The 15,098-nt window shown below is 42.7% G+C and overlaps 1 protein-coding gene across 2 annotated transcripts in view; it reads left to right on the top strand.

Moving 5' to 3' along the window:
- The window catches only part of CUNH14orf93 (chromosome unknown C14orf93 homolog), a 27,696-nt gene extending 15,215 nt beyond the window's left edge, over positions 1 to 12,481 (top strand). The window contains exons 2-7 of one of the 2 annotated variants that reach the window (XM_069097820.1): positions 4,132 to 5,194; positions 7,380 to 7,697; positions 9,877 to 9,938; positions 10,261 to 10,364; positions 11,099 to 11,211; positions 11,683 to 12,481. In XM_069097820.1, coding sequence (XP_068953921.1) covers positions 4,616 to 5,194; positions 7,380 to 7,697; positions 9,877 to 9,938; positions 10,261 to 10,364; positions 11,099 to 11,211; positions 11,683 to 12,102 — 1,596 coding nt within the window. In that variant the 5' untranslated portion in view covers positions 4,132 to 4,615 and the 3' untranslated portion in view covers positions 12,103 to 12,481. Of the gene's footprint in view, positions 1 to 4,131; positions 5,216 to 7,379; positions 7,698 to 9,876; positions 9,939 to 10,260; positions 10,365 to 11,098; positions 11,212 to 11,682 lie in introns of both variants that reach the window. The other variant, XM_069097819.1, reaches the window with a different exon arrangement.
- The last annotated feature ends 2,617 nt before the right edge of the window (positions 12,482 to 15,098 follow it).

The raw sequence follows: 15,098 nt of genomic DNA, 5'->3' as shown, positions 1-15,098 counted from the left end.
ATCCATCCATCCATCCATCCATCCATCCATCCATCCATCCATCCATCCATCCATCCATCCATCCAACTATATCTGTCTGTCTATCTATCTATCTATCTACCTATCTATCTATCTATCATCTATTTACTCGTCCACATATACTTATGTACTATCTAAAATTTTCAAAATTATAAAAGATACCTTGATGCAAAAACTTTTTCTATTTCCTTAATACTCAATAGGTACTTCATAAAAGCTTGTTGAAAGACCCAGTCAATGTGTCACTATGTGTACACCTCCCATCCTTCCTCAGTACTTCAGTAGGTCCGTTGTTTAATGGATTATTCCATCAGTATAGATCACAATTCCTAACCCCCTATCATCCACACTTTGGCACTGTGGGGGATAATTAACTGCCACAATATATCATTTCTTAAGTTACTAGTGGTCAACCTTTTGAGCCTCCCTAGACTGAACTAGGATGCTTGTTGGAGGTCAGGCACATACTCTACCACTAGATTTGTACTCAAATCTTTTTCAGGATTGTAGGACCTGCCAGAACTTATGTTCCTGGAATAGCCTTTGGGAACCCAGAGTCAATTTCCATGAAGCATTTACAAGAAAGTATTAGAGTTGAAGCCCACCCTGTACATAGTATTATAAGAAAGGGCCAAAAATGTATCAATCTATGTTATTAAATTTGCCCACCCTCTAATGGGGATACAAAGAGAATATAAATATGTGTGTATGTGTATACATATGTGTATACATGCATGTATATATTTTGTATTGCCAAACTACCTTCAATAGGGTAAACAGTTAAAATGACCATCAGGAATTCAAAGGGTAAGGAACGCTCAGCTTAAGTTGCAGAACCAGAAAGGGCTAGAGTATATAGGAAATCAGGAAGGAGGAGTGAATGCTGTAGGATAGATCACCTTCGAAGGCAACTGTTAACTGAGGGCAAGAACTGGAGGAAGGAACTGAAAAATTGAGGAGTGCTCTGGGGTGAGGAGCAGAATCACCAGATGTTACAACTGTCAGGTTGGGACCACAAAGGGGTTTGACAGCCCATGAAGCCAGCTGGAAACTAGGAGCCACGAGGTAGCCTGAGCTGATTGAATTTTAATTCCTGGTTCCACCAAAGCTGTACATAGCCAGCACAGCACTTTGAGGCCACCCTCTATTCTCTGAAACTGCAGAATCCAGCTTTTTCTTATAGCATTTGTGTTCAAGGGTCTCTCCTCTCATAATACACTTTATAAAAATCCTGAGAGAACAGTGGAAGGAGGTTATTTAGGAGGAAAAAAAATAACAATGATCACTATAGAAACTGACCCAAAAAATCATATAATGCTATTTTAACTTTTAGTTTTAATTTTGCTTTAACCTTTCATTTTAGGTTTGGTTGTGCCTTTCAGTGACTTTAATGACAAAGGAAACCATAAATGGATTTGGGTTAAGCTCTTTCAAATGTGCAGAGGCTGTATCTGGAGGTAGAAAAGAGCAAATTAAAAGCTATTCTTTAATAACCAAATGTAATTAAAAGGAGTCATCAAATTAAGTTTCAGTACCTCAGAGGCATAGACATGTTGGCTGTTTCAGAGATGGGTTTGCGTATTCTAGAAAACTAGATCTACAAAATATTAGCCAAATTGTCTCCTGTCCTTTTAATTGTGATTTTATGATAAAGTTAACAGAGTAAGATAAAAATATATCTCCTGAGAAAACTCTAAACCTACTTAAATTTTTGTCACTTATTGAATTCAGGTAGGATTTTTTTCTTAACTACAACCCAGTATCATCTAGAAAACAATATATTTATGATGTTCCTTGAAGTTTTCCCAGTCATAGGGACTGGGATTTTCTTTTTTTTTTTTGGTACAGGTTTAACTACTTAACTGCTATAATTAAAAGATTATAATATGATTTTTTCAGTAATATACTAGTCCTTTTTTCCAGCAGGGTCAAGGATCATGTGAAAGGAGGGAACTGGTTTTACTGTTGTATATACAGACCCTTCCCACAGGGAGCATTGATATTGAGATTGAGAAATTCATGAACATTAGTTTTATGTCTTTCTGGAACTAATGGTGGGAAAAGTCCACAGCTCTCTGGATACAGCATACAGGGCAGAGAGGATGGATATGTTTTAAATATTATTATTATTAAATTTTTTTTGCTTTTGGGAGGGCAATTGAGGTTAAGTGACTTGCCCAAGGTCACATGGCTAGTTTTTGTGTTAAGTGTCTAATGCCAGATTTGAACTCTGGTCCTCCTGACTCCAGGGCCAGTGCTCTATTCACTGTGCCAACTACCCCCCCCCTCCATATTATTTTTTAAAAGTGTATATTCCACTTTAAAAAAATAAGATTTAATTGATATTTTCTGTTTCTTACATCACCATAGCATCCCATGTATCCTTCCCATTCCCCATCCCAGAGAGCCATCCCATATGACAAATAGTATTTATTAGAGATGAAAAAAAAAGCACAACTGATCAATATATTGAAAAAGTCTGAAAACATATGCACTGTGTTACACCTGTGAATCTCCCACCTCTATGAAGTGGTAGCATGGGGCTATCTTTGAATATGTCTTCATTCAAATCCCATTTGATCTTTTCTTTTGAGGGGGGTGAGGGAAAGGCAGGGCAATTGGGGTTAAGTGACTTGCCCACAGTCATACACCTAGTAAGTGTGTCAAGTGTCTGAGGCTGGATTTTAACTCAGGCCCTCCTGACTCCATGGCTGGTTCTCTATTCACTGTAACACCTAACTGCCCCCCATTTGATCTTTATAATTTTGTTACTTTTACTTTTGATTATTTTTTAGTGTTGATTATTTTTTAATGTGTGGTTATTCTTTCCATTTAAATGCATATTCTTTTTTTTTTTTGCTTTTTGGAGGGTCAGTTGGGGTTAAGTGACTTGACCAAGGTCACATGGCTAGTTTTTAGTGTTAAATGTCTGAGGCCGGATTTGAACTCAGGTCCTCCTGACTCCAGGGCCAGTGCTCTATTTACTGTGCCACCTAGTCACCCCTAAATGCATACATTCTTAATGCCTGAAAATTCTTGACATACTTTTATTTGTTTTGTGATAAATCATGCTGCATGTGTTACAGTGAAGAATCCAATCCTCTAATAGATGGTAATTAAGTTCAATTCAACAAACATTTATTAAGCTCCTACTGTGTGCTAGGCATCAGAGCTACAAACACAAAAAAATGAAAAAAGTCCTGCCTTCAAAGAACGTACATTCTTCTGAGTGGAGGGTGGGGGTGGGTGGGTGGGAAGAAAAGCATATATATACAAATAAGTAAAATATAAACACATACAAAATATTTGGTGGTAGTCATGGCAGGCTCTAACAATTGGCAAAGTCAGGAGGTAGCATTTATGCTGACTCTCGGGATTCCAAGAGACTGAGACGAGGAGGGCACAGTGGCTCCTAGTGGTCACAATTCTCAGACCTTGCTTAAGATACACAGACGCTGCTGCGGTCCTCTGGCTTGTTGTCTCACCCTGTCACTTCTAAGGGTTTAGAGGAACAAGTAAAACTAAAAAAGCCAAGTGGTCAGTGCTCCCAAATTACAACTCCCTTGTCCAGCTCCTCATTTCACTCCTTTTTCATCCCCATTTCCCCAAAATAATTACTGATAGGGTGACATGCAGTTTATGACATGAGAAACACTGTATGTTTATGGAACTCCTAAAGTCTGAATACACCTTTAATGGTTAAATACATCTTTAGTTTATAAAAGGGGTAGTGTTTCTCTCTCCCCATGTTAATAGAAAGCAGTAGTAACAATAATAACAAGAAGAATTAATAAAAATAATTAACATTTATTAATCACTTTAAGGTTTTGGGTTGGAAGGAATATGTTCTGGATTGAGAGTAACAAAACCAGAGTTCTGTTGGCCAAGCAATGGCCTTTGAAAGACACTTAATTTCTCTTTGCTTCATTTATCTGGATTTGGGGTAAATGTGTCTTACAGTCAGGACTGTGAGGATAAAATAACCTTTGTGAGGTGTTCTGAACTCTTTAAAGAATGATACCATAGCTATAGGAGGTATTACTGCTGTTATTACAGTGATGGTAGTAAGGAGACAGTCCTACATTTTCTTCCTTAATCTTCCAATTTTTTCAGATGATGGCAGATCCTCTTTTCTATTCTATAGTCAGGTTTTTTGGCAGGGTTCCATGACTGGGTCCAGCAAGAATTCTTCTCATCCCCCGGAAAGTGAATTCATCAGAAAAGTTCCTGCAGGCCTTATCCTCATATGTAATCAGTGTTTGTGGTATGTTCTGAGACTAAAGTGGCCCAACCACAGGCAGCCCAGGGACTGCAAATAGAAGATGAGGACATCTTTCACCCCCCCTGGCCAAGCATAAGCAGCAGAGGGGTTAAGGAAAACATTCTCCTGCCATGAACCTACTTGCCAGCTCTTTTTACACAGAATCATCTGCTGGGTGCCCAAGTTTTCCTGGCTGCCCTTGAATGAGAAGGAGAAGCATTTCTGAAGAGCCCAATGCTTGTTCTTAGTCTTGTGAAGCCAGGTTTGACCCTGGACAAATTTTGGAAAGCCCCATTGATATAGACACAAAGAATTATAACATTGCCTCAGTCAGACATGTCCTTCAGTGCCACCATCTTGTTTTCCCCACCAAGTGGCAATGAAGCCAAATGTTGCTGTTGTGCCTGTAAAAGCGAGCCAAGTGGTGGCAGCACAGGGCCTTCAGGAGGTGACCCTCAACCTTGTACCCCAATAACTGTGACTGGACATGGCCTTGCTGTGCAGAACTCAGAGCAGCTCCTACACATCATATATCAACGGGTAGACAAGGCAGTGGGATTGGCTGAAGCCGCCTTGGGCCTTGCAAAAGCCAACAATGAACTGTTAAAGCGTCTCCAGGAGGAAGTAGGTGAACTGAGGCAGGAGAAAGGCCCTTCCACTGAGGAAAGTGGGGAAGATGGGATACACTGTACCCCACCTGAGGAGCCAGGATCTCTTAAGGGAAGTCCTGGAGAAGCCTGCAAGGCACTATCTGCAGTAGAAGAGGAATGTGACAGTGTGGGCAGTGGTGTGCAGGTGGTGATTGAGGAACTAAGGCAGCTGGGAGCAGCCTCTGCTATTGGGACTGGACACCTGGGTTTTTCCTCAACTCAGAGAGATATTCGACTACCTGGGTGTGCTTTGGCTTCCAGTGAGGTAGCCCCATTGCTCAATCCTGTATGTATGGCAGCAAAGGAAGGGATAACATTATAATTGCCCTGTACAATCTCCATGCCCTATTTTCTCTCTTTCCATCTCTCTTTCTCATTTTTCTAACCCCAAACCTTTCCTTTGGTTGTGACCATAATAGAACTTAGAGCAGTGTCAAGTTTCTCTTACTCCCAGGGAAAGACATCCCTAGAGCTCTTACTTTCTTCCTGAACCATGATCTCTTTGGCAGAAGCCATTTTTGGTGTATTCATGATGGTGGGGGTGTCCTTCCCTCCTTCTCAATAGCTCCACATGGCACATTCTCCTCAGCAGCTGTCTCTGCTGCTCCATAGGCTCTGCCTTTCCTGGCGAGAGTGCCTGCCGTGCACAGACGGCTCATTCATATTTTATCACGGGCCCTCTGCTTGCCAAGAGGAGCTCAGTAGAGAGAGGGGGATGTAGAGAAGAGGAGAGGGAGACAGAGCTCCTCTCTGGGGAGGGAGGGTAGATAGAGAGATGAGAGGGAGGAGAAAGACTTACATGTTAAGGAAGATAGAATGAAGAAGGGGGAAAAGCTGAAAGTAGATGGGGATGAGTGAGGGGAAATAGTAAGGAAAGAAGAAAAATGGGGAGGAAAATCTAGAGGGAAAGGAAGAAGAGAAGGACTGGGGAAAGACAGGCAGAAGTGGTAGAGCTGGAAAAGAGATGAGGATAAAGTGGGAATTATCAACAGGTGTAGGGAAAGAGAAGGGAAGATGGAATAGGTTTAATGGCCTGAAAGAAATGTGGGGTGGGGAGGGGAATAGGTATCTTTTCTGAATTTCTTTCTTCTTCACTGTTCATGGTTATATGTAGGTAAATCTGGGTTGGGTAGAGGAAAAAAAAGTAGAAGAAAACCCTGCAAAGATAAGCCACCTTATTGTACAAGAGGTAGGAGATATATCAAACTGCCCTTCTCGATGTCCTATCTCCACTCCACTTTCAGCTTATACAGTCAGTAATGAGTGAAGGTGAAGGAACAAAATATACAGGCTAGATGGGAAGAATGAAACTCCCAGACCATCTGCTGGCTCTGAGAAATGAATATATAAACTCCCTTTGTCCCCCTCCCGTATGACACTGCCACTGGCCAGCTCCCTGGTCACAGCTTTGTCCTAAGTATGGAATTGTGGGTAATGGTTGTTACCTGAGCCTGGTCATGACCACCAATGAAGTGGGAAGGTAGTGAGGGACTGAGCTGGGAGAATCAGGGAGGTGGGGAGGTGGGGAGATGGGAGGGGGCCAGACCAGGCAGTGCCCCAAGCTGTGTGTTTTCTTTCAGGCAGGGAAGGCTTCCAAGCCGACAGGATGGAATTAGATTTCACAGCGCAGAAAGCAGCTCACAGGTCTATAAATCTCAGCCTCCTCCCCCGCTTCTTTCTGTGCTTTTTTTTCCCCTCACTTTCACTGTTTTGTTTTCTTGGCTGCAGAAAACCCCCCCTCCTTTTTCCTTCCCTCTGCCTTCCTCCCTGCTCTGTATGTCCTTGGGTGAGGGCACAGGCAAGTCAAGTGGATGTCAGGCAGTGATATTCAGATGCTGCCAGGTCAGGATCCAGGTGAGAACACAGTACTGGCCTAGCAGAGGGATGGAGGGCAAAAGAGTAGAACATTCAAATAGCTTCAACACTATTCAGTGTATATTTCCTCTAGAGATTTCTGTCTTTGGCCCTCCCTTTTTCTGTCTCGTTTATCTTATTTCTCCCTCTGTCTGTTTCTGTCTTCTCTTGTTCCTTCTCCTGCTTAGTCTCCTTCTCCCACCACCCCACCCTCTCTTAGACAAAACATTAACCTAGATGCCTTCTTGTGCTCAAGAGCAACCATCCACAAATGAGTAAGTACAAGTAAATACTCTAAAATATGCCCCATCCATACAGTCAGCCACACAATAGGAGAGACCCTAAACACACAAAAGACATTTGACAACCAGCTTCTACTGAAGTCCTAGGAGAAGCAAGCTAGTGGTCTTAAGAGATCCCCTGTGAGGTTCCTCTGTGCCAAGGCCACTCCTCCATTAAACTGTGTGTTCATTATCCTTAATCAGGGAATAATAGGTGATGAAGCCAGTTCCCTGCCCATCCCTTGCCATCCCTTCTCCCCCACCCCATTCCTCTGGGCCCTGATTGCCTAACAAGCTGTATTTTTCTATTCTTAGCTGGATGACTACGTGGCCTCTGAGGGGGCAGTACAGCGGGTACTAGTCCCTGCTTATGCCAAGCAACTCTCTCCAGCAACACAACTGGCCATTCAGCGGGCATCCTCAGAGACAAACCTGGAGAATGGGGCCAAGCTGCCACCGCCCCGCCCAGAGGATGTGCTCAGTGCTGCAGCTGCCTTGGACAGTGCCTTGGAGGATTCAGTCCCTAGTGGGACTGGGGAGCCGAGATTATCCTTGGGGTTTGCAGCTTCTCCCAGCAGGGCCAGAGGGGGTGGGCAGAAGAATTCCAGGCGTAAGCGGGATCTGGTGCTCTCTGTGAGTGTCTTGAACTTTGAAGTTCTCCTTAAACCTAAAAGGCAATCAGCAGGTGGATTGATCTGAAAGGGCAGCAAAGATCACAACCTTTTTCAATGATCTTACAATAACCCTGACAATCAGGAAAATCTTCCTTATGGGATTATAATAAGTTGGAACTCCCCAGGAATTCACTGGAATCAGTCTGCAAATTTATCCAGTAGCTCTGAGTAGGTGCCAGGGCCTCTCAGGTTATAGGTATTGATCAGGAAGGACCCATGCAAGCTTACCCTTTAGACCTGAAATAACTGCAAAGGTGGAGAGGATCTCACAGGTCAGTTTCTAGAAATGTTTGTCAGCTTTAAGAGACTCTTAAGGAATTTGGTTTGAAGCAGGTCTTCCAGAGATTCCTCCTGAAAATGGTCTCAAACCCCAACGGGAAGGTCCTAGGATTATCCTGTCTAGTTGGATGCCCTCCAGCTGACTGTAGGCTAGCTCTTAGAATAGCTGGATATAGCTAAAGTCAGTTCCTTGTTCAACCAATACACTTCTATTGCCCTGTGAATAGGGTTGGGGGTGGGGAGGAAATCTTATACCTGGTAATAGGATAGTGTTCACATTGTGCTGTAGTGGATTCTAAACCCACTTGTCATTTTGGTCTCTTCATTAACACAGAAATCCAGTGGTGCCCCACTCTTCCTCATGTCTAACTTAAATTCTTGTTACAGTATAAATCCATTTCCCCCATTACAAAATCTCATTACATAGTATTTTAGCCTCTCCACCCCATCCCTCTAAAACCCCCAGAAAATACTACTTTAGGCTTAATTTTAGTGTCATTTACCTTTTTCTCAGAAAATCTATTTTTGAACCCTTTAATTATCTCTGATTGGGGCATCAGATCATGGGCCTTGGACTTCAGATGAAGTCACCTAGGTCTGCTGTTCCTTTGGAAGCCCAACTCTGCATTTGGTGGGGACAAAAATCAGTGAACTTTCAGGATCTTTCCTTCACACCTTCAGCAGTACCCTAAAAGATCTCTCCTGCCAAGGACAGATATGTTTATTTAGTTTCTCCCATGTGAGTTTCTGGCCCAATACAAGTACTATTCCTGATTGTATTAGAAATGGAGCAAGGGACTCAGAAATGCAATTACATGTACAGTATTAGGAAAGCAGAAGAGCAACATGATGTAGCAGAGTGGCTCATAGACCCATTAGCAGGGTGGCCAAGTCTATGATCCCCCTCTCAGAATAAAGTTTTTAAAAATGGTACAAATGAAAATATGGAGGATTGACAAAGGAAACCAATTATGTTGAGATAGTTGTTAAAATATATGTAAAAAAGGAAAACATTTCACAGACCCCAAGGTAAGAACCCCTTGGTTACTAGAGTGAAACTTGCAGCCAGGAAGCTAAGTGGCACACTAGATGCTGGAGTCAGAAAGACCTGGATTAATATCTGGCCCCAGACACTTATTAGCTGTGTGACTTTGGGCAAGTCATTTAACCTTTGCCTCAGTTTCCTCAACTGCAAAATGGGGATAACAGCATTCATTTACCTCTCGGGTTTGTTGGGGGGATCAAATGAAATAATATTTATAAAGCAGTTAGCACAGTGCCTGGTATACAGTAGGCACTTAATAAATGCTAGCTATCATTATTTCCAACTTGAAAAGTAGTGATCTCCCTCACTAGAAGTTTTCAAGCAGAGTCTGGGTGTTAAGAATATTATAAAAGGGGATTCCTGAACTGGGGGTGGGGAGGGGAGGGAAAAGAGGAGTTTAAATTAGACAACCTCAGAGGTCCCTTCCAACTCAAGCTTCACTTAGGCTAGTGGCAACAACATCCAAGAGATAATTTGGGAGTTCTAGCTGATCCCTTATCTCCTTCCCCTCTCTCCAATTAGGGAAAAAAAAAATCTCCATTGGAAATTCTGGACCAGAGAGGTTTTCCTGCCAAGCAAGGACACCTATGTAATAAATAGTACCCAGCTGCAGAAAGATTCATAGAGAAGACTCCAGAGGGAGGCCAGTCTAAAAGTGGCCTTCCCTGAATGGATAGTAACAAAATAATTAACAAATATTAACTATATTAGCTAACAGCTAACATTTATATAGTGCTTTAAGGTTTTTAAAGCACTTTATATATGTTAATATTCGCCATGCTTTCTGTGATTCTGTTTTTTCTCTTGTTTCTAGAAATTGGTCCACAACGTACATAACCACATCACAAATGACAAGAGGTTCAATGGGTCAGAAAGGTGAGTTCCTTCTAAATGGATGGCACCAGGAAGAAGTAACCCTTCCAAAGGAAAGCTGGGAGTGAAGAGGGCAGGGGAGCAATAGGGAAGGAGGACAGAAGGAAGTCTGAAGTCTTGTGACCACCAGTCCCTAATGGAGGGTTATGTACCAGGTGATTCTAGTAGAGGGTGCCGTGAAGAAATGTAGAAAGCACTTTGTACAGGCAGGATCCATATCCCCTGGAAGCCTGAAGGAAATTACTTTGGTGTCCATTGAGGACTGGGTCGTTTGCTCTCTTCAGCATACAGTGAAAACTGTTTACTCTCTTTTTTAATGTGGCAGTATCAAGTCCTCTTGGAACATTTCAGTGGTGAAATTCCTCCTGGAGAAACTCAAGCAGGAACTGGTGACCAGTCCCCACAATTACACTGATAAGGAATTGAAAGGTAAAGGAAGCCTGGGGAAAACTCCATCTCTGACTCCTCTGTTTGCTAGTCAGCAAAGGAGCATGGCTGGGGGATGAGCTAGTGGCTTTGGTATTAGAATGATGGCAGGAATTAGGTTTACTTTTACCCTCTTCCCACCTAAACCCACACTATTAGCTCCCAAAAGCCTATTTATCATTTCCTTCCTCAAAGTTGAAGGTGAAGTTAGCAGATAAGAGCTAGAAGATCACCAAGCATTGTGATTTTGTGCAGGGCAGCATAAATCTAAGGGTGGGAGCAGTAGAGAGGAAATAAGCAGAAAGTCTTCAGGCAGAGGTCTGACCCTTTGTCACAGGATCAGAGGATCAAAGATTTAGAGCCAGGAGGGATTACAAAGGTTGTCAAGTCCAAGCCCCTCATTTTACAGGTTCTGGATAGTAAATCCAGGCTTTTACCTCTTTGCTTCCTTCTCTTCTTCACTTATAGCTAATACCCCAGGCTTATGAATTGGAAAATTATGCTAAAGGGTGGCTTGTAAATCTTCTTTCTTCTTAGGGTAGCCACTAGCAACATGTAGCAGGTGGCTAGCCCAGGGGCACTGGTATATGGTTGGGATAGAGGAAAAAAGCCAGACAAAAAATAAATTAAGTGCATGCTGGCTGTGGCCACTTGGGTGGGGAACACAACTTCTGAAGGATCTTGCATCTATTCTGCCTCTGAGGCCTTCAGGAACCTCTTTTTTTCTCTCATTGTAGGGGCTTGTGTGGCCTACTTCCTCACCAAAAGACGTGAGTACCGAAACTCCCTGAACCCTTTTAAGGGTCTGAAGGAGAAAGAGGAGAAGAAATTGAGAAGTCGCCGATACAGGGTAAGAGGTCCCCATGTTCTCCATTACTGGTACTAAACCCCAGATACCACCATACTGTGGAGTTAGGTAGAGGAAAAAGGAATAGGGTTGAAACCCAGGAAAAATAAGACTAAGGGCCACTTAGGGGAGAAGGAAGGTAGAGCTACCTCCCCTAAAACTGACCTGAGACTTTGGGACCTTACTGGCCAGAGACTCAAATTGGGGCAAAGCACAGAGTTACAAGGGGAGTATAGTACTTTTTTTGTAGCAAGTCAAGCCCTCTGTGTTATAGAAAAAGCTCAGAGCCTCTGGTAGACAAAACAGGGGATAGTAATTTCCAAAACTTGCTTTAAGTGCCTTATTCTAATTTTGTCTCTCACACAAATTTCACTCATTCTTTCCCAGACACCCTTGTTCCCCCTGACATTTCCTAAAATTTGATCCACATTCTTGTCTCTCATCCTAACTTCTTTCCTGTGATTTTGTCTGTAGCTCTTTGCTAACCGATCCAGTATCATGAGGCACTTTGGAGCTGAGGAGCAGCGCCTATGGAAGGATGTGACAGAGGAATTAATGTCAGATGAGGAGGACAGTCTTAATGAGCCAGGGGTCTGGGTGGCCCGCCCACCTCGTTTCAGGGCTCAGCGCCTCACTCAACTTTGTTACCACCTGGATGCCAATTCTAAGCATGGCACCAAAGCCAACCGAGTATATGGACCTCCTTCAGAGCGACTGCCTTCTGCTGAGGCCCAGCTTCTTCCCCCAGATCTCTATAATCCCAATTTCCAGGATGAGGAAGAAGAAGGTGGTGATGAAGATGTACCTGTTTCTTCACCTTTTGACCAATCCCACAAAACCTTTTGCCCTGACTTGAACTCATTCATTGAAATCAAAGTAGAAAAGGATGAGTGAATACTATGACCAAAAGAAGCAGCTTTGGCTCCTACCAATCCTTATACCCTGGAATTGGGGCAGTTGGGATTCCTAGATTAACTGGATGTTCCTTCCTTTTGAGAAAGAGATTTTGCATCTCCATCCTTCATCTCCAATGAAAGTGGAAGCTGCTCATTGGATAAAGTGGACAACAGATGGGGGTGGGGGGTGGGGTAGGGAACAGGGTGATGAGAAAAAATTTATATTGAAGGAAAAACAGTAATATCTGGAAGGGGCAAGGAAAATACCAATTTTGGGGGGGACAAACTGCTCGGAAATAGAGATAAGGGCGAGGCAATGGGAGGGAAAGGAAGGGAGAGAATTTTCTAAACAGGAATGTGATGGGTCTACAAAACAAGAGGCCTTTTTGTTACTTGTCTAAGCTTCTCTTAAATTTATCTTTTCTGATTGTGTCACCTCTAGCTCTGGGGAGCAGCCCTGGTTCCCCAGGTCTTGGTCTGCAATGGGAACATAGGGCCAGCCCAGGCTAATGCCGCCACCTGGTGGGCAAAATCACTACTGTGACTCTGAGAATATGGTCTTGCTAGGGCAAGTAGGATGTCCCATGGTTACGACTACTCAGTTTCCAGAAAAGTGTTTCATGACCTGTCATTTAAGTTTCCTTGGGGTAGGGATATTTCCATATCATAAAAAGCCTGAACTAGTTCAATACAATTTAACTAATAATAACTCACGGGATTATATAGCAACAACAAAGTGCATTCACATACATTGTCTCATTTGGATCTCATACTATAACAGCTCTGAGTTTCACAATGTATCATGATCCCTATTTTACAGATGAGGAAAGGGGTTCAGAGAGATTAGGAATTGCTCTAAGACAAAATTTAGGCAAAGGTCATATTAGAACCCAGATCTTTTGATTCAAAGTCCAGTGTTCTTTCTGGTACACTTTGCTGCTCCCCCTAGACTGAAAGATGTAAATGGCCTAGTGTAGAAAGTCCCTGCTACTTCTCAGCTCTAGGCCAGTCTGAGGAAGTCATTTGCTAGTAATCACTACAAGATTACCTACCATTTATTTACCTTTGTACACATCTCAGTGGTGCAATGAAATGTTACCTCAGCTGGCCACAGCAATGCTCTATCCTTCCTCCTCTTCTCCAAACTAGATGAGTCCCCTTCTTTGCTCAGACTCACAAGATATTAGACTGGAAGGAGACTTAGAAAGTCTCCATAGTATACGGCCTATCTTTCCCCAGAAAAGCAATTGAAGAGATAAAAGCAGTGATACTGGATAATCACTGACATCCATTTACAATTTGCAAAATATTTTACCTACGTTAGCTTATTGAAGCTCCAACAATCTTGTAAGGGAACTACTATTGGTATTTTTGTCCCCAATTTACAGAGGTAACTGAGGCTCAGAGAATTTCAGTGACTTGCCTGTGGACACATGCTACTGAGTGTCTGAGTCAGGATTTGTTTTTATTTTTTGAGATTGAGTCACCTTATCTCACCTATGCTAGAGATACAGTGGCCACTCACAAGTTGATCCCAACCAACACTGATCCCCATAGGACAGGGGTGGGGAACCTGTGCCTTGAGGCCACATTTGGCCTTCCAGGTCCTTAGGTGTGGCCTTTTGACTGAGTGCAATTTTTTTTGGAACAAATCCTTTTATTAAGGAGATTTGTTCTATGAAGGACAGGATTTAAACCCATATTTTCTAGACTCCCAGCTGCTCAGCACTTGAATCTTTATACATTGCTCTCTGGAAAGGTTAGGCGACATTGGTTAAACTGAGTGGTTGGTCACCAGTTCCCTTTCCTGATCCTAATCCTAATGTCTCAAACCATCCCTCATCACCACTTTAGGATATTAAAGAATTATCAAGCTTGGGGAGAGATCCCAAAGCCTGACCAAGGAAACAGGAGGTCCGCTTAACAAGAGACCACAAAAGGAAGGAGACAGATAATTAGGTGTAGACTATAACAAATTAATTTCCTAAAAAGAAAATTATCAGACTATTTTCCTTCCCCATTCCCTGGGGCTACTTACTGCACTATAAAGTGTCCAAAATGTTGACATAGGAATAGCATCCAGCTACCTATGTATAATTTGCATAGCCATTTAATATTTACTGCAAATAAATCATTCCCCAAATGTCCCTTCCTCCAGCTTCTAGTATGCTAATTTAAACAAAAATCAATCCAGAAGAAACTATTGATTAATATCCAGTTAGGTATATTGAGCCTTGGTCACTATTACTTTTTTCCCTCACTCTTGAGCCTACTAATCTGGTCTCTCCTGTTTTATGTGCATTCTGATCACTTTCATTCATTTGAATTTCTCCTCTGACTCTCAGAGTCATATTTATTCTTTACCAGCAATCTGCTATGGGCTATCCAAAATGGTACCCTGCACCAGACTGCTCTTCCCTGACACACCAAACACCTGAAACCGGCTTGAGAAATTCCATTTCTAAACACCAGGTGGTGCTTGTCTCAGTGTCTCTTCTCCATCTCGGCCTCCAGCTTCTCTAAGCTTTCTCCGTTTCTACTCCTTTCCTTAATTCCCTCTCCCCATCACACTCACACACACACACACACACACACACACACACACACACACACACACACACACACACGCCTTCTGAGTTCTTGTGACTATCTCTGGGTCAAAGTTTCCTTTCCCTTCCCTCTCTTTCCCATCATCATAGAATCATACATTTAGAGCTGAAACACCTTCCACATGATCTAGTTCAGTCCCATCATTTTACAGATGAAGAAACCGGCTTAGAGAGAGGTTAACTGCTTTGCTCAATAACATACAGGTAGCATGTGGCAGAGCCAAAATTCGAACCCGGTTCTCTGACTCCACAGCCAGTTCTCTTTCCACACTGCCTCATTCTTTCTATGCTTACATAGATCTTTATTCCCGTTTCAGTGTGTCTAGCTCTGCCTCACCTGGCCTTTTTCTTCCTCTAGAGCAGACTCCCATTTCCTTCTTTCACA

This window comes from Petaurus breviceps, unplaced genomic scaffold, assembly GCF_028583685.1.
Source record: "Petaurus breviceps papuanus isolate PSGF00001 unplaced genomic scaffold, PetGlider_PUasm1.0 37, whole genome shotgun sequence".
NCBI lineage: Eukaryota > Metazoa > Chordata > Mammalia > Diprotodontia > Petauridae > Petaurus > Petaurus breviceps.
This window is presented reverse-complemented; position numbering and strand designations above follow the sequence as displayed.